The sequence below is a fragment of the Microcaecilia unicolor genome, chromosome 1 (assembly GCF_901765095.1).
Source record: "Microcaecilia unicolor chromosome 1, aMicUni1.1, whole genome shotgun sequence".
Lineage (NCBI taxonomy): Eukaryota > Metazoa > Chordata > Amphibia > Gymnophiona > Siphonopidae > Microcaecilia > Microcaecilia unicolor.
The window spans coordinates 482543331-482570461 of record NC_044031.1 but is presented as its reverse complement, the minus strand read 5'-3'; the positions used below and the strand labels follow the sequence as shown (position 1 = coordinate 482570461).

The following is a 27131-nucleotide window of genomic DNA, read 5'->3' as shown; positions in this document are numbered from 1 at the left end:
AAGAAACAGAAGCTGAGGAGAGGCTGAATATTTCAGCAAGGCAACTACCCAAAACATGCCTCAAAATCAGCCATGAATTTCTCACAGGAAAGAAAGATGAAGATTAGGGAATAACCTTTGCAGTTCCCAGGCTTCATTATTATTGAAAATCTCTGGGAAGATCTCAAACATGCTCTGCATGGAAGCAGACCTAAGAATATTTCTAAAAATACTTTAAGCTGGCTACAGGAAAATATTTGGGAGCTGTGTTTTCTGCAAAAGGTTGTATTAAAATATACCGAGTAAAAGGGTGTCCAAACATTTATACTTGCCATATGAACATGTAGAAAACTGCAAATAAATAGTAATTATACATTAACACCCCTGTTTACTAAGCTGTGCTAGCGACTGTCATGCGCTAATGCCGACACAGCCCATTCACTTTTAATGGGCTGTGTTGGCATTGCTGTGTGGCTTAGTAAAGCTGCAGAGATGTTATGTTTAAGTTTGTACATGTAAAGTTTACATCAGCTTCCATTTACTCAGGGATTCACTGAAACATATAAAGACCAAGACCCATTTTAGATAGAACATAGAAACTGGAATTGACACTTCCAGGTTGTGACGTGTACAATTCAGAAAAGGATCTGCAGACATACACCCTTTTCTAAAATACATGTAAGAATGCATGTTTATGCTGTGGCTAAATGTGGTGGGAGCATCCATTTTACAACTGCCGACATGAAAAACATCAGTGTAGGAACTCTACAGTTTACACATGCAAATGGGTATTTCAGAATTTACATGTGTTAACCACCAACATTTACACATGCTTGCCTGCCATTTTAGAATCCTACATATGTAAATACTCCTAATTAAGTACAGAGGCCACAATCTTTCTGTACTTCAAATTTTGATGGGGAAAAAGTCAATGGGGAATAAAGGCGGAGCTCTTCCTTAATCCTATCTGTAAAAGGCTTCCCAAAACGAACACTTACAGAAAACGTATACGTGTCTAGGAGCAGCTGTAATCTCAATGTTGATAAATTAAGGCATCCACGTACTTTCCCTTTCTACAATGAGGAATATACATGTAGATTTTGGTCCAGCCCAAAGCTCCATCCCTTTGCCATCTGCACATAAAGCAGTTTTATACGTGTAAATAACAGCTTTCTAAAAACATGTACAAATGCCACTATTTACATATTTGCTCGCAATATACTCAAGCTTCAGATGTAACTCTATACACTCACATTCTTAATAGTCTAGTATAATACCCTTTATAGGATCCTCAGATCCGCGCATCTACCCCTGTTATGGCTAAAAATGAGCCAAGCATATCTTGGGGGTAGTGACGTAATCCTCATCGATCCTCTTTTTCAGTTTTTTCAAAAACAGTTTTTTAAAGACTTTTTCAATATTTTAGTTATTTAGCATTTACTTAGCTTTTTTGTAACTCAGTTACTCATTCACTTAGGTACACATAACGGAGACCCGGTTAAACCGACATGGTGCCATGTTTCGCGATAAACGCTGTATCAAGGTAGTCTCCTATATCTTTATGGCGAAACATGGCACCATGTCGGTTTAACCGGGTCTCCGTTATGTGTACCTAAGTGAATGAGTAACTGAGTTACAAAAAAGCTAAGTAAATGCTAAATAACTAAAATATTGAAAAAGTCTTTAAAAAACTGTTTTTGAAAAAACTGAAAAAGAGGATCGATGAGGATTACGTCACTACCCCCAAGATATGCTTGGCTCATTTTTAGCCATAACAGGGGTAGATGCGCGGATCTGAGGATCCTATAAAGGGTATTATACTAGACTATTAAGAATGTGAGTGTATAGAGTTACATCTGAAGCTTGAGTATATTGCGAGCATGTATGTTCTGGCTCCCTTCAGTTAATGAGAAGTATTGCCTGGTGACTACTATTTACATATTGTAATCTGAAAGCAAAAGTGATGTATGTGCACTTTGATATGAAACCGAGAAAATGAGAAGTTTAATGTGCTTATTATACATCATAAATAATATATATATATTTTTTTACTTGATACAGCCTTTCAGAAGTTACAAAAGTTTAGCATTCAAAAAGATCTTACAACAGTGTACTGAAATTTATATCTATATCATTTCATATAAAATTGCACATTTGACACTTTTGCTTTCAGGCAGTGACATATAAATCACAAATAAGGTTTCTACAATAATCACCATAATATGATTAGAGTGCATTAACATTTTGCACACAACTGTACATCTGACTGCCTTCAACTAGTATTCACTGGTGATACTCTGTCAAAGCATGACGATAGCAAGTTTTACTGTGAATTGATTTCCATGATCCTAGAGGCAACATGGCCATTTCCATTTGTTAGGCTGCAAACCCATGATAAGGTTTATTTTTACATTTATATTAAGGCTTAGTCTTTGTTTATGCTTTAAAAGTTATAATTTCAAGTCCTGTTTTCTTCAACAGGCCAAAAAAAAACAAAACAAAACAAAGAGAGGGTCAAATTCACAAAAATGTTATATTTTTCCTTTTGGTAAGCACTAAATTTTGGTACTACTGTGAAACACTGCTTAAAACTGGTATGCAAATTCTTCTGTTCATCTCTTTGAGCTCCCTCTAAAACAGAAATAAATATTCTTGCTATAAGTAAACAAGTGACATTTTCTGACAACAAAGGTATAAAGTCCTCCAAATATTGGCCCTTAGAGCTAAAAGTCATTTTGCAAAGGCTGAGCCCATCTAAGAATAACTGAGACTTAGATTGCTGAAGTGACACCTCTTTCAACTTTGTTGACTGTGCTTAATATTTTTAAAAGAATCACTTTTTCACACATTTGGCCGCTGTGCATTGTAATGTATGAGGTAGCTCAGGAAGACTCATTCAGGAACTGACAGCACTGAACACGGATTATGACAATAAATAATGAATGCAGGGCTCATCCACTTTGCCAACCTACTTCCCAACTGCATGCCATAGACCTCAGCTAATCTCATAGGTTCCAACTTTTCAAACAAATGAGGGCGTTAAAACACAAATGGGGCAATTCTATGAGCTTTTGCCTAGAACTATGCACCACTTACGTGAGCCAAAGGCACTTTTAATTGGCATTTTCATTCATAAGTGCACTAGGCGTTATTTTAAAAATTAATAACTAAGGGTTCCTTTTACTAAGGTGTGCTAATTATTTATTATGTACATTTGATATACTACCAAAGGCAGCTAAGCGGTTTACAAGGTAAAAAGAGAAAAACAAACAAATAGGCGGATAACAAGTATATGAAAGCTTGCGCTAAATGATAAGATGCTAATTATATTCCTATAAACGTCTTATCATTTAGCACGTGCTAAATCTGTTAACACACCTTAGTAAAAGGATCCCTAAGTTCGATAATGCGTAACTTGAAGGTGGTGCCAAGTAGTGTGGGTAACGTAGTATACTATCAGTTATGCGTGTCCATTGTTGCACTTAGGCGAGACCCTTTACACCTCCTCTTGACCTGGTATAAAGGGTCGTGCCAAAGTTTTAGCACATTGATGTGGGTTTGTACTAGTATTCTACAACAACATAGGTGTGCCTAAATGCCATTACAGAATTAGTGCTAAGCATGCCCCATTGCAGCACCTAAATACAATTGCCTCCAAATTAAATAAAGTTTTCTCCATACTGGGGGTGCTCAAGCATGACCTACACCCAGAACGCTGAACTGATCTGAGGCCTCCCCTTTCTTGAGATTAGCTGCAGTCTGTGTTTATCTTATCTTTTGTTAAACTCAACTACTCTTATTATTAAAAAGGCATGTTTTGTTAACTTTGCTTTCTACGTTAAATAAGAATTTTAAAATATTTTGATGTTTTGTTAAAACTGATACATTTATTAATTTTTGAATGTGTTAGAAGTGTTTACAACTGATTGTCATTCCTATGCAATAAAGGAAATTACTTTCTTCCTGCAGAAAAACAACGTGCTTGTAACATTTTTTAAAAATCTCATTACTTGGTACTGGTAATTCCTGAAAGGATTGCGCATTTATCTGCATTAGCTTTGTAATTGGACGATCTCTTTCAATCAGGAAAACTGCATGATTCGTAAATGTTGGACAGATTTTGAGCAACGCCAAACTGGAAGAGTCCAGTCCAAATAGGGCTTAAACTGACAGCTCTAGAAACTGAAGTCCTCCGACTGGTCACTTAACATGCAGACTATGGGCAGCGATAATACACTGCAAGCTTTCCCATACTGCCCTCATCTGGAAGAAGTACCTGTTTGGATGAGAGGGTAATTTAGGGCCCCCTTTTACAAAGCGGCGGTAAGCCCAACACGGGCTTACCGCTTGCTAAAGAGGAAGTACTGCCGGGCTACCGCAGCAGCCCGGCAGTAGTTTCCACCCCCCGCAATCAACTGGTGGCGGTAAGGGCTCCCCCATGAGATGACTGCGCGGCAAGTGCTTCACTTGCTGCACGGCCATTTCCTGAAAAAGAGACCTACCTTTTACCCACTATGGTAAAAGGGGGCCTCAGCGCACGTCAAAAACATGCGCCGATGCCAGCGTAGGCCCCCTTTTGCCACAGCTTGAGGGGCCATTAGTCTCCATGCTGTGCAGGCCTTGGCTTCTCTGCTACTGATGGTTCCAAATTATTGTGACAAAGATTAGGGAGGTGGACACCTGTTCACTAGGAACTAACCAAGACTAAAAATTCATTTCACCTATGCTATCTTTTAAGACCCCATCTGCCCGAGCCAGATCTATCCAATGACTGAAAGGTAAAAGACTCCAACACTAATGTCCTAATTTTTTATATGATTTTGAAGTAGTTTCTCACTGTAAGCAATTTGCAAGTATGATGTAAAAAGTGACAGATTCAACCCATACTAATAAAATGTTATGTCATGTCTCATTTGCTATACTGTACATTCAAAGTGCAAAAACATATGTTGGAAGTCAACACTGTTAATCACCAATACAGTGTCTTATAATAACTACAGAAGGAAACGACTGCTAAAAATGCTTTTACAGCATCAGAATATTCCTCCTCCCCAGTCTCAACAGAGAGCCATGCATACAAATACTTTTTCTTAGGTACCGTAGTTACACAATTTTGAGTTGAACATATTTTGTAGGATGAATTTTATTTGAATTGTTTTTATATAATTTTATGTCATAGATGTTTTTATAGTTGTATGTTTATAAGTGCTTTGCAAATTTTAGAAAAAAGTACTTGTATTTCTTAGTGGTTTTTCTGCATGTCTACAGCAGCCTGTTTTTATGTTAATAAGGCTTTTATTTTGTGGTGATTTTTTAAAGATTAAGAATGTTACAAGCACACCTGGGCAGCATATCCTTTCTTCATCACTTGCATAAATACATAAAACTGACAGAACTTGGAAAGAACAATATAATCCTTAAAATCAGCTTACGGACCAAAGAATGAAATCACTGTGCCACAAATTTAAACAGACAGCACTGTCTTTAAAGACACAAGAAAGTAGGGGCCCAATATTCAAAATGATTTAAGCAGGCAGGAGAGGTTCCTGCCTACTTAAATCACACCCAGCAGGCCATCCACCGCCTGATATTCTGTGGCAGTTAACCAGGCAATGCTGCTGAATATTGGCACTACCTGGCATCTTAAGTCTGGGCAGGAGAGGGGCTTTCCAGGGGCAGTCTAGGGAGTCATGTGGGTGGCGGCAATATTTAGCTAACTGGCATGTAGGACTTCATAAATAGTACAGTTAGCTATGTGGGAGTCGTCACTGAATATTGGCTGGCACCTGCAAAACCTCTGAGTCACAGCCAATGTAAGTCAACGTGCTTCCCTTCTTTTTGTCCTCCCCACCCCCTAACATGATCTGATCCCTCCCACAGAACCCTACCCCTTCCCACACACCCTCTGCACCCTATTTAGGTCCATCCCTCAGACCTACCGGAATGATCCCTGGTGGTCTAGTGGCCAAAGGGCAGAGTGATGTCTGCTGGCTCTTGCCCATCATGGCTCCTACTTCAAAATGTCTGCTGCGACCTCAAGTGGAAGTTCTACTGCAGTACCACAAAACTGCTGCTAGAGGTTTGCAATAGTCACTTTGAAGCTAAAGCCGTGATGGTAGGGCATGAATGCGCATCGCTCCTGCCCACTGTCCGCTAGACCACCAGGGACTGTACAGGTAGGTCTTGTGGAGGGTAGGGTCATGTTGGAGGGCAGATATGGCCAGATTATGTTGTGGGGGGGGGGGGGGGGGAAGGGTAAGAAATGACCAGAAACACTTATGCACATCACGGGTGATATTCAGAAATGACCAGCATAAGTGTCCTCTGCTGGTGCCCAGCTGAATACTGGCCAGAACCCACATAAATCCCTGTGGCTTTTTCCTATTTGGTCAGATCTGAATATTCAATGTCAGTGGCTAGGCATGACCAGTACTGAACATCGGAACCTAATTCTGCCTCCGCAGTCAGAATTTTAAGAAAATGCTCACCGCCGGTAGGAAATTCTTTTTTTGTGTGTAACTCTGAATTCAGTATCGTACCTGGTATGACGAAATGCAGTATGCAGAACAATACCAAAGATTTTTAAATAACTCCATTTATGTCACATGAATAAGCAACATTTTCAGGATGCTCTGCTAATAGCTCCCAGCTGGCTTTTAAGGCAGCACTGTAAGAACATCATTGGAAATTACCCTCTTAGCTTTCTTTCTACATCAATCTATTAAAAAGAATTAATCTGTTAACTAACTGCACCATGTAGGGAAAAATGCTTATTTACACTGTAAAAATATCTTATTACATTAGTATTCACTGTTTTTTTTTTTATGCCTTTGTTTTCACTACCTTCTGCTTTACATACTGCACACAAACAAAATAATCATGGGACCCTAACACACACACACAAATTTAAAACTACTTGCACAATGCAACTTCCCCCTCCACCCCCCCTAGCGATAACTTGCCTGACTATCGTAGCTCGCTTTTCAGACCAAAAAAATGTAATGCAATGATGCACATCTTTTTGTGAAATAAAGTCCTATTGTACAGGTGGTTCTTGTTCAATTAATGAGAAAAGGGCATATCCCTTATATAATTATGTTTATGATCATGGCTGTCTAGCCAATTAATTCACCTTACATACATTCACACAAACACACACATTTGCATATGGGTTCTCTGTTCCCTAATTAGTTCCTGTCCATCTGGAGTAGAGCGCATCACTGTATATCTCTAACCACTGTTTTATATACTTTTATCTTTTACACGGATAAGGCTCTCAAATTGACATGAGGATGGCTTAGTGCTTCTGGAATGCAGTTACACTCTTTAACATAAATACAGTACTGGATAAATACTGAAGCTTATTCATTTTAAAAGATACAGTATCCTTTAAAACAAACACAATCTTCCCTACAGTACACCCGCTCCCCCCCCCCTAAAAAACACACACACACACACACAGAAAAATTAAAACACCCCTGTTCTCAAAATGAACAGTGGTCCTTTAGGAAAATGTACAAAACCAAAAAATAGTGTTAACCAGGAAATCCACATTTCACAAACAAAATGAAAAGATAACTTATACAAAAAAGTAAATCTTACAATAAAATATAATTAAGTGACTAGTAAGAGCATGCAAGAAACATTACTTTTCCTTCTATCCATTACACAGTTTGCACATCTCCTTTGCCTTTAATAGTTGCTTGAAACCCTTAAAGCCATTTATATAGTAGGGTGTGGCTAAATGAAAGAGAGAAACACTCGAAATGAGAAATATTTAGTTCCTTGGCTTAAAATTATTAAAATACTAACACTGGCCCAGCTAATCTCCAGTAGACAATCAACAAGAAAAGCTGGTCTAATTAAAATGTTACCCCATAATGCCTAGTGTGGAAGTGAGTACACAGCTTACAGGTCAAACCTCCAAGCTCTCACTCTATTTACCGAGGCCTGAGGAAAAATGAGTTTTATAAAAAGTTATTGTTATGAAAATAAAGCTGGGATATACAATTCAGTTTGGTGAACTACAACATCTACTTCATACTGACGTTATCTGACCGAGTACTTTCTCTGTCATTTATGCATTGCAATACCAAACGAGGAGCAAATGTATCAACTACTCGTAGGCCATTTCTCGCTGTTTTAAAACAAAACAAAACAAAAAACAGTGCTGTACTTTTACTGTGTGCATACAATAGACTGAATTAAGAAGCTTTACCTTCTTTTATCGTAGCAATAAACTTACAAAAGGACAGTGCAGTACTAAAGCTTGATTTGCTTTCTGCTCTTTTGTGGAATGTTTGTTTCCCATCCACACCGGCAAGGTTACACCAGAGATGACCACACTCTGAAGCAGAACACTTTCACATAAGGATAATAATATAAAAAGGACTCAGTGACAAAAATGCTTTGTTTCCTCAACCCCCCCCCCCCCCCATTGTTCTGTCCTGTACTGACGAGAGATGCTGCATTTTTCAGTTTCTACCGTACAACTAAACAAGCCACACACAGTTTCGAAGGGCCTATGCAATCATCATGACAGAAGGCGCCGCAGCCCTTGCACACGATCATGGCTTTCAGCCTACAAGAGCATTTCAGTTCCAGTTCGTCTGCACTGCTGCTGTCAGCAAATCTCTGAACTGGAATTGGAGTGTTCTGGTTGGACATGCCAGTGACAGCGTTCGAGCTGCTTCCCAAAATGCCAATGGATTTTTCAATCGTGGATGCTGCCCTCTTGAAGTTTGTGCTACCAAAATGAATTGTTGGATAATTTCTACAAAGTTGCTGCTGCTGCTGCGGAGTCTGTATCTTCTGCACGGTTAATTGACTGAAAGGCTTTTGTGGCTCAGAAAGTAAATAGGAAGAGAAATCTGCATTTTTCAATGCAAATGCTTTTAGTTGTTCTTTTACATCATTCTGTTCATAGGAAGCTTGTTTCATGCTCAGTACACAGCTGCTGCTTAAACCTTCCTCAAAAGAAATGGGTTCAGACTTTATATTGCTACAGATGCTCACAGGCTGGGGCCAGCTAAGTCTTTGAGTAGTATCCATGGTAACCGCTGGCTGTTTCTGATCTGATGGGACTTCTGAATTAGGAGGGGAAGGCTGCACTAAAAAGGAATGGTGGGCAGTCTGTGATACCATGGCAATGTCATCGCCTTCCTTGCTCTGAATGTTAGGTGAAAAAACACTGCCCAGTCTCAGCTGGTGGGGAGGTATATTGACCTCCCCCATACCTTTCTGTTCTAGGTGCCTGTTATAAGGAAAGGCATGACAGTCTGGGGTGGCTTTTGCAGAAGCTTGCAAGAGGGATGCTGTAGAAAGAGGGACTCTCGTGGCCATGGGCATTTGGTAAAAATTTTGCCTGTGTGAGCTACTGGCTTCAGAATGAAAGCCACCGTTTTTCTCAACGTGATACAAGTTCTGTTGAAAGCTGCAGGAAGGAAGGGGCCGTTTCTGCTGTTTGATCTCCGGGCTGTGACTGATCCTGTTCTGAACAGAATGTTTGTTCAGCCACTCTTGTTTAAATGGCTGGCCTGGCCCGAGATGATTCATACTGGAGCCTGTTATGCATGGAGTCACTTTAGTATCTGCCTCTGCTGACAATTTTCCAGGCTCGCATTTAACTTGAGCATGCTCCCCCCCAGGCCTAGGCATCCTTTTCTTAGGATGGTTTTCACGCTTTCTAATTTGCAAGGCAACCAAGCTCCCAGCAGCATATCCCTTACTGTCTGGAGTGGGAGAGCATGAAGGGTTATCAGTAATGTTTCTCTCAGATACTGTTTTACACCCTGAGGTAGTTTGCAAAGGTAACGGAAACCTATTAATCTCAAGTTTGGCTCCCAGCCTAGGCTGTGGCAACACTTTCTCCAAAGGCAAGTTGCCTTGCAATAACTGTGTCACTAGAGGGTTGTTGGCTTCAACTGAAGACAAACGACAGCTAGAAGTACCAGGGTTGTTAGCTCTTTTCAAGGTTTCCGTTGGTAGTGACAAGGCATCTTCCCTGAAATCTGCAACAGAAGTCTTAGAGCTCGGGGTTGATTGCACGCCTATGGCTGTTTCATTAGCCTGGGAAGAAATATCCGATCCCATAAAATCTTCAGTGTCCATCAAAAAACGCTTGTCTGATTCTATGATTTCTGATTTCACAGGAATGTTTCCCACAAGACTTCTAGCATGCAACGTTGACATCTGTGTGTAGTTTACAGGCTCTGTTTTGACTTTTTCAAATGTGCTTTCTTCTGTGTATTCTTTGTTCTTTTTTGTGTTTGGACGGTTGACTGCTGGTTTCGTTGTGCTCATTTGCTCATCATTCCAACAAATTCTATTATTAGTACTATACTGGCTATTGCAGGCATTATCTGCTCCACATTTAAAGGAAGAATGGCACTGTAACCTTTCTGTAAAACCTCGGCTGGGAGAAACAACCTCACTCCGTTTATCTTCAGGCGTATGAGGCCCTTCTGGACAATTTATACAGGCAACTTGCAAGTTCCTCTCACCTTGCTTTCCAGAAACATTGAGCAAGCTAGAACTGTGCTCCATGCTTTCATTACTAGGCTCAGGCCTGCTAATCACAGACACTTGAGGACACGCTTTAGTCTGTAGGGCAGAAGATTCTGCTCTAACCAGACAATTCGGCACATCAGTACTGCTTTCAGTGTTTTCAGTCGAAGAAGCCAAATTAAAACTGGAATTTAGTGTTGTACTGTGATCAACAATGACCTTGCAGGGAATAGATCTGTTCACTGCAGTTTGATTAAAACCCATTGATTGAGGTTTTCCAGACAAATCTGTTGCATTCCTAGCTCCTGGAATTTTTTCGGAGCTCTCCCCACCTATTTTGCTAGTGTTTGCATAGGAACCTACAGTTGCCCTGTTGCAAGTAAACGATGGAATAGGTAGCTTCTCACCTGAGTCAGCAACTGTGTCAACACAGCTGAAACTTGCTCTTCCTGTAGTGCTAATGGAAACAGCTCCTTGCTCATCGCATTCGCTTATGGCTATCTTTTCAGATGAAAATCTGTTGGCAATGCATACTGGAGAAATGAGTACAGAACTGGTAGGAAGAGAGTGTGACAAACTGCTCCCAATGGGTGAAGTTGGCACTGTAGCATACTGGTTGCAGGTTGTATTAGTAGCACTGTTGCTTGATAAGGGCAATCTATTCTCCTCTATGGAACTTGACAAGCCTGAGTTGTCTACTGAGTCTGGAATGATAGGGTTATCAGAACGTTTTGGCACGTGCGCTATACATGGAGCTTCAGCCCCCTGAACAGAATTTAGCAAATTTATATTACACAAGGTAGTGTTTGTATTGTCAACAGACATCCGAACAGAATTTGCAAAGAGAACTTCCTTGATAGCTCCTGGCAAAGCAGTACTGCAAACAGGCACCGGGGCAGTGCTTTTATTCAAAACCACTGAAACACTACTATCTTCATCAGAGGTAGATGAAACACATTTATCAGATGAATGCAGCACGGGAATATTTTCATTAGAACTGTGCACAGATGTGTCAGTAGCAGTTTCTGGCAGTGCAGCTGTGCTAAGTGACTGCTGCTGCAATAAAGCGGTAGTCTCGCGGAGGTGAGCAGCCTTGTGGCTAGGAGATCTACAGTTTGGATTAACAATAATGACACCAGTAGAACCTTCAATCTTTGTATCAGAAGCAGCGGGCACATCGAATGCTGGGGGATCCTCCTTTGAGCAAAGCTGTGGTTTGGCATCTTTGCTGGTCTGCAGCAAGTGGGCTCTGGCTTGATGCTTTGCAAAAAGTTTGGCCTTGGTCTGCTCCTTGATATGCGCCAGTGTTCTTGTCTTGCCACCTTCACAGGGGCTGCCGACACCTCCCGAGACGATGCTGGCTGCTGCAGCCACAGCAGCTGCAGCTGCAGCCTCTCTCTGGGCTCTTGCTTGCTGAGCTCTTGCCTTGATATCTGCAAGCGTTCTGGCCCCGGTGTTCCTCCCTCCACTGACAGATGTACTAGAGGAAACCCTGGTTTCTGGTTTGGAGACTGGCTGAGTCTTGATAATAAAAGGTGGTCCACTTTTTGAAAGTTGAATCTAAGAGTATAAAAGGAAAACAAAGATCACTTTAGTAGAAATTTGGAAATATTTAGAAGCTCACAGTAGTTCTGACAGATCCAGGGGCCTTTTTACTAAAGCTTGGCATGAACTAAATGCTAAGAAGCCCACTGGTATAAAATGGGCTTCTTAGCATTTAGTGCACACTAAGCTTTAGTAAAACGGCCCTCCAAAGGATTATAATTACTGCATTTGCAATTGTGAATGTAAGGCAACGTGAGAAAAAATGTATTTCACAATCATAATACAATTGTACATCTATTCATAATAAAAAGCTAATATACATTATGAGGGCAGTTCTATAACTGGGGAACTCCATTTAGGCACCCTGAGGCTGCACAGCAGGAGCCTATTCTATAACAGAACCTAAATGCCTAGGCTCCATTCTAACATCTAGGCACCTGCACTTACACCAGACTAGAAAAGTGTGGGTACCTAAGTATAGAAGAGACATATGCAACTTATAGTATTATTTAGGTTACATGCATAAGTGGGAGCCCTGCCTATGTCTGGCCCTATGCTCCACCCCTGTGTAGATCCCCCTTCCAAATATGTGCTATATAAGTTAAGTGAGTATTTGCAGAATAGTGCTTAGGCAGACACCAAGAAAAAAAAACCAAACGATCTCACCAACTACTGCTCAGTTGCATCTATCCCACTAGTAGTCAAACTGATGGAGAGCTTAGTGACCAAACAGCTTACGGAATACTTGGACAAGTTCTCATTACTACATGAATCACAATCAGGATTCCGCCCCCTCCATAGCACTGAAACTATGCTAGTCATTCTCCTGGCCAAATTCAAGCAGGAAATAGCTACAGGTAAAAGCTTACTTCTCCTCCAATTCGACACCAGAACATACCATGTAAAATCAAATTCAAACATATCACCACCGTGGAAAGCAGACTGCGGAGTACCTCAAGGATCACCATTATTACCAACACTCTTCAACATAATGATGATCCCACTGGCAAAGTCCTTATCCAATCAAGGCCTAAACCCGTTCATCTATGCAGACGATGTCATAATTTACATTCCCTTCAGACACAACCTGACAGAAATCACTAATGAAATCAAGCTCGGGCTGAACACCATGGACTCATGGTCAAATTCATTTCAATTGAAACTGAACACTGAAATAACACACTGCCTCATCCTCTCATCTCAACACAATAAGTACAAACCTACAACCATAAACACCCCAGATCACACCCTCCCTATCTCAGATAGCCTAAAAATACTCTGCGTTACAATCAATCGCAACCTTACACTTGAGAGCCAAGTAAACTCCACAACAAAGAAAATGTTCCACTCAATGTGGAAACTTAAACGCATAAAACCTTTCTTCCCGAAATATTTCGCAATCTAATGCAATCAATGGTATTAAGCCACGCAGATTACTGCAATGGAATCTATGCGAGATGTAAAGAACAACTCACAAAGAAACTCTAAATCGCCCAAAATACAGCAGCCAGACTGATATTCGGTAAAACACGATTCAAAAGTGCCAAACCCCTCCGAGAAAAACTGAATTGGCTCCCAATCAAAGAACGTATTACCATCAAAATCTGCACCCTGGTCCACAAAATTATCTACGGCGAAGTCCCAGGATATATGACAAACCTCATAAATCTACCAACCAGAAACAGAACCGGATTATCACGAACATACCTAAACCTCCACTACCCAAACTGCAAAGGTCTCAAAGCAACCTATGCATCCAGCTTCTCCTATATAAGCACACAATTATGGAATGCACTGCCAAAAGCTGTGAAAACTATCTACGACCATCTAAACTTTAGGAAATCACAAAAAACCAACTTGTTCAAAAAGGCATACCCTACCGACCAACATAAATGCCTACACCCTGCAACACAGCAAAACCAAAGATCGCATTACTACTACTACTTAACATTTCTAGAGCGCTACTAGGGTTACGCAGCGCTGTACAATTTAACAAAGAGAGACAGTCCCTTGAACACTATATAACCTTCCGTCTGTCTGACCCCCATTGTGCCTGAAATGCACGAACCTTATTCGACCACAACATTACTTTGTAACTGTTTATCAACCGGACTTGGCGAACGCCTTTACGGTACTATGTAAGCCACATTGAGCCTGGTGGGAAAATATAGGATACAAATGTAATAATAATAATAATAATAATAGTATACACATGTATCCGTGCACATACTTGAGTATACGTCATTATTCTACACATTTACGCACTGAATTCTATAAATGACAATAAAATACTGGTGCCAAAAAAATAGCGTTAAGGGCTATTCTATAAATGACGCTTAACGTTATGTGCGACCATTTACACCAACATTTTGGTGCGACAACACCTTGGTGTATATCCCCACGCCTAAATTAGGTGCAAACCCTCTTTATTCTATAATAATGTGTGTAAATTAAAAGGAATGCCCCTGATCTGCATATTGCTGTGTCCCCTTTTTGGATTTTATCAAATGTCATTTTCAATGCTGCCATTCTGATTTTGGGCTCAGAAGGAGCAGATTCCAATCAAATTATTTCAGCAAAAAGTTCTTTATTAAAATAAAAACCCTGACGTGGTCCATGTTTCGCCCAATCAGGGCTGCTTCAGGGGTATAACTAAAAACAGCAAAATCAAACTATAAAATATGATACAATCAGTCTAAATCATAAAGGGGCCCTTTTACTAAGGTGCACCGAAAAATCGGCTGCGTTAGTGTAGGTGCGTGTCTTGGACGCCCGCAGATCCATTTTTCAATGTGCCTGTAAAAAGGGCCTTTTAAAAACTTTTTGACGAAAATGGATGTGCGGAAAATAAAAATAGGTGCACATCCATTTTGGGTCTGAGACCTCACCGCCAGCCATTGACTTAGTGGTGAGGTCTCATGCATTAACCGTGAGGTAATCGTCTATGCTTGTAGAATGACAATTACCACCCAGTTTCTGCTGCGTGCGTAGCGGATGCATGTCAAAAATGAAATTACAGCAAAGGCCACACGGTAGCTGGGCGGTAACTCCAAATTGATGCATGCTGGGCATTCGTAGGCGCCTACACGGCTTAGTAAAAGGGCCCCCCCAAAAACCAACATACACATACATATAGAATGTATGGGATCCAGAAGTGAATATGTGCACCAACATATACAAATAAATTTCTAATAAAGAAACATATCTTTATAGAGCATGCAACAGGTGAGGGGAACAGCAAATTTATATATGGCCAATTTAGAAAAGACACTTTTGATATCACATAAGTTTAGTGATCATGTATTACCTTGGAAGAGATATATTGATGATATTTTTATTGTATGGAGTGGCATAGAAAATAAACTTTTAGCCTTTTATGAATGGGTTAACACTGTAGATCGAAAGCTTAAGTTCCAACTGAATTACAGTAAAGACAGTATTCCATTTCTGAATATTTTATTTTAAAAAAGGTAAATTAACAATAGATATCAATAGAAAACCAACTGACATGAATAAATTGTTGCATTTTGATATCATAGTCGAGCGCTTAAAAGAAATTTGACTTATAGTCAATTTTTAAGAGTCAAATATTTATGTTCTTAGAATAAGATATAAGACACTGGCAATGGAACTTCAAGCAAAATTTCTCAAAAGACGGTATTCAGAAAGATATATAAATGAAGTATTTAGGAGAAGAAAAAGGAGAGGCAGGAACTCCTCCATAACACAGAGAAGCATGGAGACAATAATGTTGCTTATTGTTTGGAATTTAATCATTTATCAAATGATATTGTAAGAATTTTGAGGAAACACTGGCATCTAATTACCATAATACATACATTTTCAGATAAGGAACTTTTGGTGGCATATAAAAGAAGTAAGAATTTGAGAGATATTTTAGTACCGTTGACCTTCTCTAAAGGTTGTCCATAAAAGGTATATGGACCACAGGGTCTGTGTGCGTGTAAATAATCCTATTAAAAGCATTAACCAGGGAGGACATTTATATTGAGACATTTTTCAAACTGTAGAATGGAAAAAGTAGTCTATGCGGGTTTTTGTCACTGTAAACTTATGTACATTGGTAAGACCAAGTGGGCATTAAATAAAAGACTGATAGAACACAGGTACTATTAATAGAACGCTGATTGAAAAACCTTGGGTAGAGAATTCAATTAAAATGAATCATAAATTTGAAGATTTCAGATTTTTTGTATTACTGAAACCCAGGTTACACTGGCGAGGATGAGATATTGATAATCTTCTTATTTGAACAGAACAGAGAATGATCTATAAGTTTAAGGCTGTCTCCCCTAGAGGTCTGTATAAAGAGTTGGCTCATCATGCTTGTGAAATTTGAGTTTTATAATCTCTTGATATCATTATTTTTCTTTACTTTTCTTCCCCCTCCCTCCCTCCTCTTTCTCCCCTCTATTCCCTATCCTTCCCTTTCCCAAACCCTCTAAACCTTCCTCCTCTTTCCTCTTCCTCTCCACATCACCCCCTCCCTTCCTCCTTTATTCCTTCCCCTGTTTTTTCCTTTTACCCCTCTCCCCAAATTTTCCTTCTTTGCTTTAGTTTTTCAATTATCATTTTGGCAAGTATTTAATTTTTGCATTGTACATTTGATATGGGATGATTTGATAGGAATTGAATTAAGTATATTTACTGTTTTTCATCATTACAATTTTTAATACAATTTAGCATTTTGCTTTTTAACCTTTATATGGTTGATATATTTGCGATTTTAGAAACTATTTTATGGCTGGCCTTTAGCGATTTTTAGGCTTTTTTTATTGGGTATGTTGCGTATGATATTCACTGTGGTTAATAGCATTTTTCAATTCAATACTTGATTTTTAAATTAACAATTTGATATTTTGGGGTGTTTTAAACTGATTGTGTTTTGTTTGGTGGTTCTTAGTGTGTAAAGAAAGATTTTTTTATTGGTGGCTTGCAAAGCAGGAAGTAGTATAAATAAATCTCTCATAATGCCCAGCTCTGTTTGACTATGCCATTGGAAATGGCTTCTAAAGGTCCCTTTTACCAAGCTATGGCAAAAGGGGGCCATTGGTGTGTATTTACATGTGCGCCGAGGCCCCCTTTTACCGCAGCTGGTAAAAGGGATGTCTCGCCTTCATGCAGGAAATAGCTGTTCGGTAAATAAAGCACTTCCTGCATGGCCATTTCGGGGGGGGGGGGGGGGAGCCTTTAACACCACCCACTGAGGTGGCAGCAAGGGCTCCTGTGTTAACCCGGTAGTAACAGGGCAGTGCGCGGCACTGCCCTATTACCACCGGGTACAGTCTAGCACTACAAAAATAAAGTACCGCCGGGTTGCTGCGGTAGCTCGGCGGTACTTCTTGTACAGTTAGCGGTAAGCCCGCATTGGGCTTACCACCACTTAGTAAAAGGAGCCCAATGAACTGGATTCTGCTGCACTGCCGGTGAGCTTAAATTTATATGTTTTTTAAAACAATTGTATTGCATATTAAAAACATTTAGGAGATCTTTTACTAAGGTGCAAAAACAGGTTTAGCATGTACTAACGATTAATGCGTGCTAAATGATAAAACACCTATAGGAATATAATGGGTGTCTTATTTAATACACACTAATCATTAGCGCGTCTCAGTAAAAGAACCCCTTAGCATTATAAAATGCTGTTCATTCTTTCCACTGGTGAGTCACTTGGGCAGCTTTTAAAGCATATTTCTTTTCCTTTTTTTTTTTTTTTAATTTATTTATTTATATGATTTCAATAATACAAACAAAACAATCATTTGTAAGGCAATACAGAGAAATTATATAAGCGGAAAATACTTCTAAAATTAAATGAAACATTTGTATTTACTCTTCCTCAGACCACCATATGGAGGGGGGGAGAGTGGTTTTATAAGTACAACTCAGGGAGCATGTAACACAGAAGTAACTTTTTCCTCTAAGGCTAATCCTGATCTTCATTCCTTTACATCATTGCTGAGAACTATTTATATCATTCAACTGGAAGGTCTTTTAGAGTCCAGAAACGTCTTTAATTGAAGTGGATCAAAAAAAGTATACTTGATTCCAGATAGGCGAATTAAGCATTTACAGGGATAGGCCAACATAAATGTTGCTCCCAGTCCCTTAACATCATTCCTCATAAGTAAAAACTGTTTCCTCCTTTGTTGTGTGATCTTTGCTACATCTGGAAACATCCAGACTCTCTGGCCACAGAATAATTTTGAGGAATATTTAAAATAAAGTTTCATCAACAAATTTATATCTTGTTCAAAGACTAAAGTCATAATTAAAGTTCCTCTTGTTGTAACATCTCCCATAGAGTCTTCCAAAATAGCAGTTAAGTTCTGAGTATCAATATCCAAAGTAACCTTCGCTGACTCGGAGACATCTCTCTCTTTTAATACATTTGGCAGATAGTATACTCTATTACAAGGGGGAATATCTGTTGAAGAAAAATTCAATATTTCTAGAAGGTACTTCTTAAGGAAATCACGAGGTGTCATAGTTGGTAACATTGGGAAATTCAGCAATCTCAGAGTTAGTCTTCGATTATAATTTTCTAACTGCTCTAACTTTCGAGCGGAAAATATTTTATCTTTGACCAGAGTGTCCATTACACTTTTGACGGAGTTAACATCCGTTTCCAATTGCCCAATCTGTTTAGTGTGTTCTTGCTTTATATTATCTAAGGAATCAGACATATCCGTCAGTTTACTCACGACTGTAGACATTTGCTTAGTAGAGTTTGCCACCTCAACCGTCAGCCTCTGGACTGCTTGCCAGATAACTTCCAATGACGCCTCCTTGAGCATTTCCTGCTCCTCGGTGTTTCCAACCGCCCCTCCAGAAATAGAACCGCCAAGCAGGCTCAGACTCGACACATCGGACGCTGTCCGGTCTGCTTCTTCAAATCTGGAAGCGGCTGGGCAAGGAGGTGGTCTCAGCATAGGCGGCGATAGAGTAGTATTCAACCCCTGAGTCGATGCCGCTCCCTCGACATCGCTCAATGCGGGGCACGCCCTTTTCCTGATTTCTTATATACCATATATCTTTACATAGGGGCCCTTTTACAAAGCGGCGGGCTTACCGCATGTTAACCCGGAACTACCGCCGGCCCAATGCAGTTGCCAGCAGCAGTTTCACCGCGAGCGTACGCCATTTCTTGTGATCCGGAAATTTTTAAAAATTTTATGGCACGGCGCTAACCCAGCGGTAATTGGGCATTACTGTGCACTGCCTGGTTACTGCTGGGTTATCACGGGAGCCCTTACTTCCACCTCAATGGTTAACGGTAAGTGTTCTCCCCACATGGCCATGTAGTAAGAGTAATCTTACCACATGGCCATTTTTTTAGGGGCTTGGAGGGGCATAATTGAATGGGGCACCCAAGTTTTCCTGAGAACGTCCTTGCAGGACATCCCCATGAAGGGGCGGGCGAAACCCGTATTATCGAAACAAGATGGGCGGCCATCTTTCGTTTCAATAATACGGTTGGGGACACCCAAATCTCAACATTTAGGTCGACCTTAGAGATGGTCATCCCCGATTTTCGGTGATAATGGAAACCGAGGATGCCTATCTCAGAAACGACCAAATCCAAGACATTAGGTCGCGGGAGGAGCCAGCATTCGTAGTGCACTGGTCCCCTGACATGCCAAGACACCAACTGGGCACCCTAGGGGGAACTGCAGTGGACTTCAAAAATTGCTCCCAGGTGCATAGCTCCCTTACCTTGTGTGCTGAGCCCCCCCAAAACCCACTCTCCAGAACTGTACACCACTACCATAGTCCTTAGGGATGAAGGGGAGCACCTAGATGTGGGTACAGTGGGTTTGTGGTGGGTTTTGGAGGGCTCACATTTACCACCACAAGTATAACAGGTGGGGGGGGGGGGGGGGGGCCTGGGTCCGCCTGCCTAAAGTGCACTGCAGTACTCACTAAAACTGCTCCAGGGACCTGCATACTGCTGTCATGGAGCTGGGTATGATATTTGAGGGTAGCATAGAGGCTGGAAAAAATATTTAACTTTATTTTGTAGGGTGGGAGGGGGTTAGAGACCACTGGGGGAGTAAGGGGAGGTCATCCCCGATTCCCTCCAGTGATCATCTGGTCATTTAGGGCACATTTTTGTGGCTTGGTCATTAAAAAAAAAAAGGACCAAGTAAAGTTGGCCAAGTGTTCGTCAAGGACGCCCTTCTTTTTTTCATTATCGGCCGAGGACGCCCATGTGTTAAGCATGCCTCAGTCTCGCCTTCGCTATGCTTCCGACACGCCCCGTGAACTTTGGTCGTTCCCGCGACGGAAAGCAGTTGAGGACGCCCAAAATCGGCTTTCGATTATGCCGATTTGGGCGACTCTGGGAGAAGGACGCCCATCTCCCGATTTGTGTCGAAAGATGGGCGCCCTTCTCTTTCGAAAATAAGCCTGTTGGTGCTGTAAATAGGCCCTGGTGCATGGGAAAAATGGCTCCTGCTGATACCGTAGGGCCCTTTTTCCTGCAGCTTGCTAAAAAAAGAACCCCATAATTTTTCATTAATGTTATCCCCTTGCTGTTATTTATTTTCCCCCAATTCTATATATGGTGCCTTAATTTCCGTGGGGAAATCAAGCATATTCTATAACAATGCATATAACTTAACTGGTTAACTAGCTAATCAACGCTGTAAATTGGATGTTAACAAGCAATTATCAGCACTAATTGGCACTGAGATTTATGCGCACAACTCGTTAAGTGTATTCTATAATGTGGTGCACCTAAATTCTAAGTCGCATAGTTGAAAAGGGGGCATAGTCATGAGCGGGGCATGGGTATGTCTAAAACGTGGCCTAAATGGACGCATCCAAATTTGGTTGCATGGAAGCTGCTCGGCGTATTCTATATACTGTGTGGAAATTTAAACCTATTCTACAAAATTTAGGCATACTTTAAAGAATACGACTAGGCATATTTTTTTGCACACGGATTTTTCAGGTGCCATATATAGATTCTAGCCCTTTTTTCATTAAGGTGGGAGTGTATGCTCTTAGACACCCCAACCTTGGTAAGCAAAAACGTTTTTGATAAATATATTTTGTTTCACTTGATCTCTACATGACACTACTTGTGAGTTTGGCAAAAATATATTTGTATAATTAAGAAACACAATACCCTTCACAATTCCTGGCTGTTATTCTTGCTTGTTCTATAAAAATATGTTTCTTTATTGGAAATGTATATGTATATGATGGTGCACATATTCACCTCTGGATCTCATACCCTCTATGGACTAAATTATATATGGCACTGAAAAAAAGGAAACCTAATTGCATATTCTATAACTTTTGCTCTGAAATGGGCACCGTTTACAGAATAGTGCCCAGCATCAGGATCCACACCTAACCTTTAGGTGCGAGGATTTACACCATCTGAAACCTAGTGTAAATCCCCGCGTGCCTAAATTAGCTGAGAATCTGGCATATTCTGTAACACTACATGAAAATCACTTGGATGCCCATCACCCACCCATGCTCTTCCTGTGGCCACTCCCCCTTTTTGAAGCCACAAACACAAATTTACATACACATCTTTATAGAATAAGCAATATGCGTGCTTAAATTCTAATTATTGCCAATTAATGCTGATAATTGTTAGTGAACAGTTTTCAGTGGTAACTGTCTCAACTTAATTAAATTGTGTGTGTTCAAAGTTGGGCTTGTGCCCACGTTTGCGTGCACAATTGTTTGTGCCATATATAGAACCGGGGGTATACTTATGCGTATGCTGTTTTTGTATGGTTTAGACTGATTATATCTTATTATATATTTTGATTTTGTTATTGTTTTAGTTATACCCCTGAAGCAGCCCCGATTGGGCGAAACATGGACTACATCTGTTTTTTTTTTGTTTCAGTAAAGAATTTTTTGCTGAAATAATCTCACTGGGATCTGTTCTCTTTCGGCACTGTTATTAATACAGATCTAAAGAGCCTCAAAAAGTACAAAGACTAGGAGACATGCCATACCATGAAGTTACAGAGTAGTACATTTAAACATATCAGATAAAATATATTTTTTTCACTCAATGCCTAGTTACTACTACTACTACTATTTAGCATTTCTATAGCGCTACAAGGCGTACGCAGCGCTGCACAAACATAGAAGAAAGACAGTCCCTGCTCAAAGAGATTACAATCTAATAGACAAAAAATAAAGTAAGCAAATCAAATCAATTAATGTGTACAGGAAGGAGGAGAGGAGGTTAGGTGGAGGCGAGTGGTTACAAGTCAAAAGCAATGTTAAAGAGGTGGGCTTTCAGTCTAGATTTAAAGGTGGCCAAGGATGGGGCAAGACGTAGGGGCTCAGGAAGTTTATTCCAGGTGTAGGGTGCAGCGAGACAGAAGGCGCAAAGTCTGGAGTTGGCAGTAGTGGAGAAGGAAACAGATAAGAAGGATTTATCCATGGAGCGGAGTGCACGGGAAGGGGTGTAGGGAAGGACGAGTGTGGAGAGATACTGGGGAGCAGCAGAGTGAGTACATTTATAGGTTAGTAGAAGTTTGAACAGGACGCGAAAACGGATAGGGAGCCAGTGGAGCGACTTGAGGAGAGGGGTAGTATGAGTAAAGCGACCCTGGCAGAAGACAAGACGGGCAGCAGAGTTTTGAACCGATTGGAGAGGGGAGAGGTGACTAAGTGGGAGGCCAGCAAGAAGCAGATTGCAGTAGTCTAAACGAGAGGTGACAAGGGTATGGATGAGGGTTTTGGTAGAGTGCTCGGAAAGAAAGGGGCGGATTTTACGGATGTTGTAAAGAAAGAAACGACACGTCTTGGCAATCTGCTGGATATGAGCAGAGAAGGAGAGAGAAGAGTCAAAGATGACCCCAAGGTTTCGAGCTGAGGAGACAGGGAGAATGAGAGAGCCATTAACAGAAATAGAAAATGGGGGGAGTGGGGAGGTGGGTTTGGGGGGAAAAATGAGAAGCTCGGTTTTGGTCATGTTTAATTTCAGGTGGCGTTGAGACATCCAGACAGCAATGTCAGACAAGCACGCTAAAACTTTGGTTTGGATGCAAGGTGAGATATCAGGGGTAGAAAGGTAGATTTGGGAGTCATCAGCATAGAGATGGTAGGAAAAGCCATGGGATGAGATTAATGAACCAAGGGAAGAAGTGTAGATAGAAAAGAGGAGGGGACCAAGAACAGAACCCTGAGGTACGTCGACAGGCAGAGGGATAGAAGTAGAAGAGGATCCACCAGAGTGAACACTGAAGGTGCGGAGGGAGAGGTAGGAAGAGAACCAGGAAAGGACAGAGCCCTGGAATCCAAGTGAGGACAGGATATCGAGGAGTATGCTGTGATCGACAGTGTCAAAAGCGGCGGAAAGATCAAGAAGAATGAGGATGGAATAGAGACCTCTGGATTTATCCAGTAATAGGGTAATTGGAGACTTTAGTAAGCGCAGTTTCGGTTGAGTGGAGAGGGCGAAAACCAGATTGTAGTGGGTCAAGAATAGCATGTGAGGAGAGAAAATCAAGGCAGCGGTGGTGAACAGCATGCTCAAGTAATTTGGAGAGAAAAGGGAGGAGGGAGATGGGTCAGTAATTAGAGGGACAAGTAGGGTCGAGTGAAGGCTTCTTAAGGAGAGGTGTGACCACAGCATGTTTAAAGGAAGTAGGGACAGTTGCAGTGGAAAGTGAGAGGTTGAGAATGTGACTGATAAAAGGAATAAGAGCAGGTGAGATGGCATTAAGAAGGTGGGTGGGAATGGGATCAGAGAAACAGGTGGTACATTTTGAGGAAGAAAGGAGAAGTGTAGTTTCCTCTATAGTAACTTCAGGAAAGTAGGAAAAGGAATGAGGGGAAGGAGAGAGAGGGGAATGGACTAGTGGAGGGAGAGGTGGCGAGGTAGAGAATTCAAGGTTTATCTTTTGAACCTTGTCGTGAAAGAATTCAGCAAGGGTCTGAGGAGATAATGAAGGGGGAGTTGGGGGAGGGGGCACTCATTGCCAGAGGATGTGGTAGAACCAGTTAGTGTAGCTGGGTTTAAAAAAATTCCTTCAAGAAAAGCCCACAAACTGTTATTAAGTTAGACCTGGGGAGAGTGACTTCATATCCCTGAGGGTAACGTGGAATCTTGCTACTTTTTGAGATCCTGCCTTGTATTTGTGATCTGGATTGGCCACCAGCGAGACAGACCTTTGGTCTGACCCAGAATGGCAATTCTAATGTTCTTAAATGTCAGAAGTAGTATAATCACACTATTCACATCCAGGGAAATCTAAAAATATGCTGACTAAATACTGAAAACATACTATCTTCTAAACTCATACTAAATAACAGAAGAAGACTCAGGTCATTTATCCTCTTGTTTGGGTCAAGAAGTTTTGGCAAAAGAGGAAACCAAGTGAGGTGTGCCTTAAAGGTCACCCTTATTGCTGATTTTATTCAATTTCTTTCTAATTCTTTGGGAGGGATTTTAAAATAGTAGATGATTTATTTTATATATGAATTTGACATCAAAATAATGATTCCTATTAGAAACCCGCTTACAAACACATTTAATTTTTTAAAAATGTTTGTTGTTTTTAAAAGGTTCAGAAATGCTCTAATGCTAAAGATTAATCCTGAACCCCCCCCCCCCCCAGCTTTAATATGGTTATGATCAGATTATAGGAGAATGTCTTTAGAAGAGCCTTGTTTAGGAGAGATTAAACTCCTCCTAAGAATGAGTTTAAAAAGTCTTGGAATTACAAGTAGCAACAATGATACAAAAACATTCTGTATTAGTGCCTCAAATAAGATTGCATCTGGAAAAACAAGATTTCAAGCTGTGTTTCTTTCACAATCTGATTATTGCATTTTGGTATATTTGAAACTACCTCAGGAAACATTATAGAACATGAGGAGGTGCAAAATATGGCCGCTAAAATGATATCTGGAGGGTGGAAGTGAAAGAAATCATTGCCATTTTTAAAACATATTCATTGGTTACCAATAGCGGTCAGGGCATGTTTAAGTTTCCGGCAATGGCCTTTAAAACTGTACAGTATAGGTGATCCAAGATGGCGGCTGTGTACTAAGACGCTGCTGTTGAGGCTTTTTACCTTTTGATTCTCTACTGACAGCAGTGATTTCTAGAGATGGGAAAATGTAGGGGCAAGCAGCCAAAGCCACAAAACCCTTGGCACTGCCACTTGTGGGCCCAATTGATATTTATATGGCCCACTGAGAAGACTTGTGAAGCAGTTAGAGAGATGTCTTGCTGGGAGCAGCCCCACAAGGAAGAGAGGGTGACTGCTCCAACAGGAATGAACAAACGCTCAGCACAGATCAGAGGACTCTATCCCTGCAGTCTCATGGCTCGAGCTCCCTAATTGCTGCATATAGGAACCAGGAGGATCTGTTCAAGGAGGTGTCCAACTGACAGAAAGTGGCGAGGAGGCCCTGGAACAAAGTGGGGTGAGCAGCATTATAAAATCAAGTGTCAAGGGAGCTGCGGGGGAGATAATGGAGGTGAGAGAATCTGTTTGACCTCAGGGGGCTGAAGACAGCCAGGAGTTAGGCAAAATGGAACACTCTCTTGTTTCTTTGCCAAAACCTTTGATTATGAAACCAGCAGAAATGTCTCTGGAGACAATATAGAATGCAATATCTGATCTTGAAAAATCTATTCACCCTCAAACAAGAGACTTTACATTATCCCCTCAAACAAAAGACTTTGAATGGAAACTCTGTGGAAGAAGTTAAGCCTTTTGCTGGTGCTAATGGATCAGTTTGAACAAAGTTTGGCTCAGATACAGACAACTCGAACTATGAAGATAAAAGATATGACTGGAATCAGTCAGAGTCAAGTTAGAGTTGGTGGAAAACTCTTTAAGAAGCATGAACTTGAGGATGGTCAATTTTTCTCAAGACGCTATGATTTCCTCTGTACAAATGGTGAAAATTTATTTTCTAGAGCAGAGATTTTCAACCCAGTCCTCAGGGCATACCCAGCCAGTCAGAGTTTTCATGATACCCACCACTGAATTCAATAGAGATATCTTGAAAACCCCAACTGGCTGGGTGTGCCCTGAAGACTGGGTTGAAAATCCCTGTTCTAGAGATCTGCCAAGTACAACCTGAATGAATGCCTTCTAGAATGAAGGCTTATTATCTACTATCTAAAGTTTGTGAGAAATCGTAGCAGATTGGGGAACTTACAGTGGAATCTTCTCAAGTGCAGAATAAAAAACCAAATCAGATACTGCAACTTTCTTCTTGTTCTATCTAATATTTCTGAAAGGGACTTTCTTTTGAAAATTATTTTAAGCATAGAGAACATAAGGGCTCTTTTACTATCAGGCGGTAGGGCTACTGCTGGGTTTGCGTACAGGAAATCAGCCTGGCAGTAGTTCCGGCTTCCGGTGCATGCTGTTTCTGGTGCTAAAGAAAATGACCTTTTACCCACGGTGGTAAAAGGTGGCCTTGGCGTGTGACAATCCCACTTACCGACACGACCGTGTGTCACCTTTTAGCATTACAAAATGATAACTGACTCTTTTAGGTAGTATCAAAGAAGTGCTGCAATACAGTATCACTTACAACAGCTTACTTTTTTTGGTGTGGTTTGACAGCAAGCCATGGTAAATGATGCTGTGTCACAGGGCTTCTTTGATACTGCTTAAAAGAGTAGGTTATTGTTTTCCAATTACGATTTCCCAGACTTTTATATTGGGTAGCTTTATACTCACACTGAACCGTGCAGACCCCTGATGCAGAAGCAGATGTTACAATGGGGTTATAGACTTTTCCAACAGAAATTTGTCTAAACCCTTTTTAAACCCAGCTTTCACCACCCCCTCTAGTAACACATTCTACAGCTTATTTTTTCGTTGAGTGCAAAAACAATTTTTTCGATTTACTTTAAAAGTGCTGAGCCTTGGTAACTACGGTAAAGATTAAATAACTGTTCATCATTTACCCATTCCACCAGACTCATGATTTTATAGATTGACCATATCTCCTCTCAGCCTTCTCTTGTCCAAGATGAAGAGCCCTAATCTCTTTAGCCTTTCTCCACAGTAGAGGTGTTCCATTGAATAACTGATCAATGACTGCAACTCACAGAGAAATCGATA

General features: G+C 40.8%; 1 protein-coding gene and 1 long non-coding RNA gene across 2 annotated transcripts in view; one reads left to right on the top strand and one right to left on the bottom strand.

Moving 5' to 3' along the window:
- Positions 1–8452: 8452 nt before the first annotated feature.
- Positions 8453–27131, bottom strand: part of ASXL3 (ASXL transcriptional regulator 3) — a 372418-nt gene continuing 353739 nt past the window's right edge. Inside the window, 1 exon segment of the mRNA XM_030213960.1 lies at positions 8453–12045. Coding sequence (XP_030069820.1) covers positions 8461–12045 — 3585 coding nt within the window. The 3' untranslated portion in view covers positions 8453–8460.
- On the top strand, positions 17273–22142 carry LOC115477239. Its single transcript, XR_003943301.1, has 3 exons — positions 17273–17356; positions 18998–18999; positions 22128–22142. It is a non-coding gene; the product is annotated as an uncharacterized LOC115477239 (long non-coding RNA).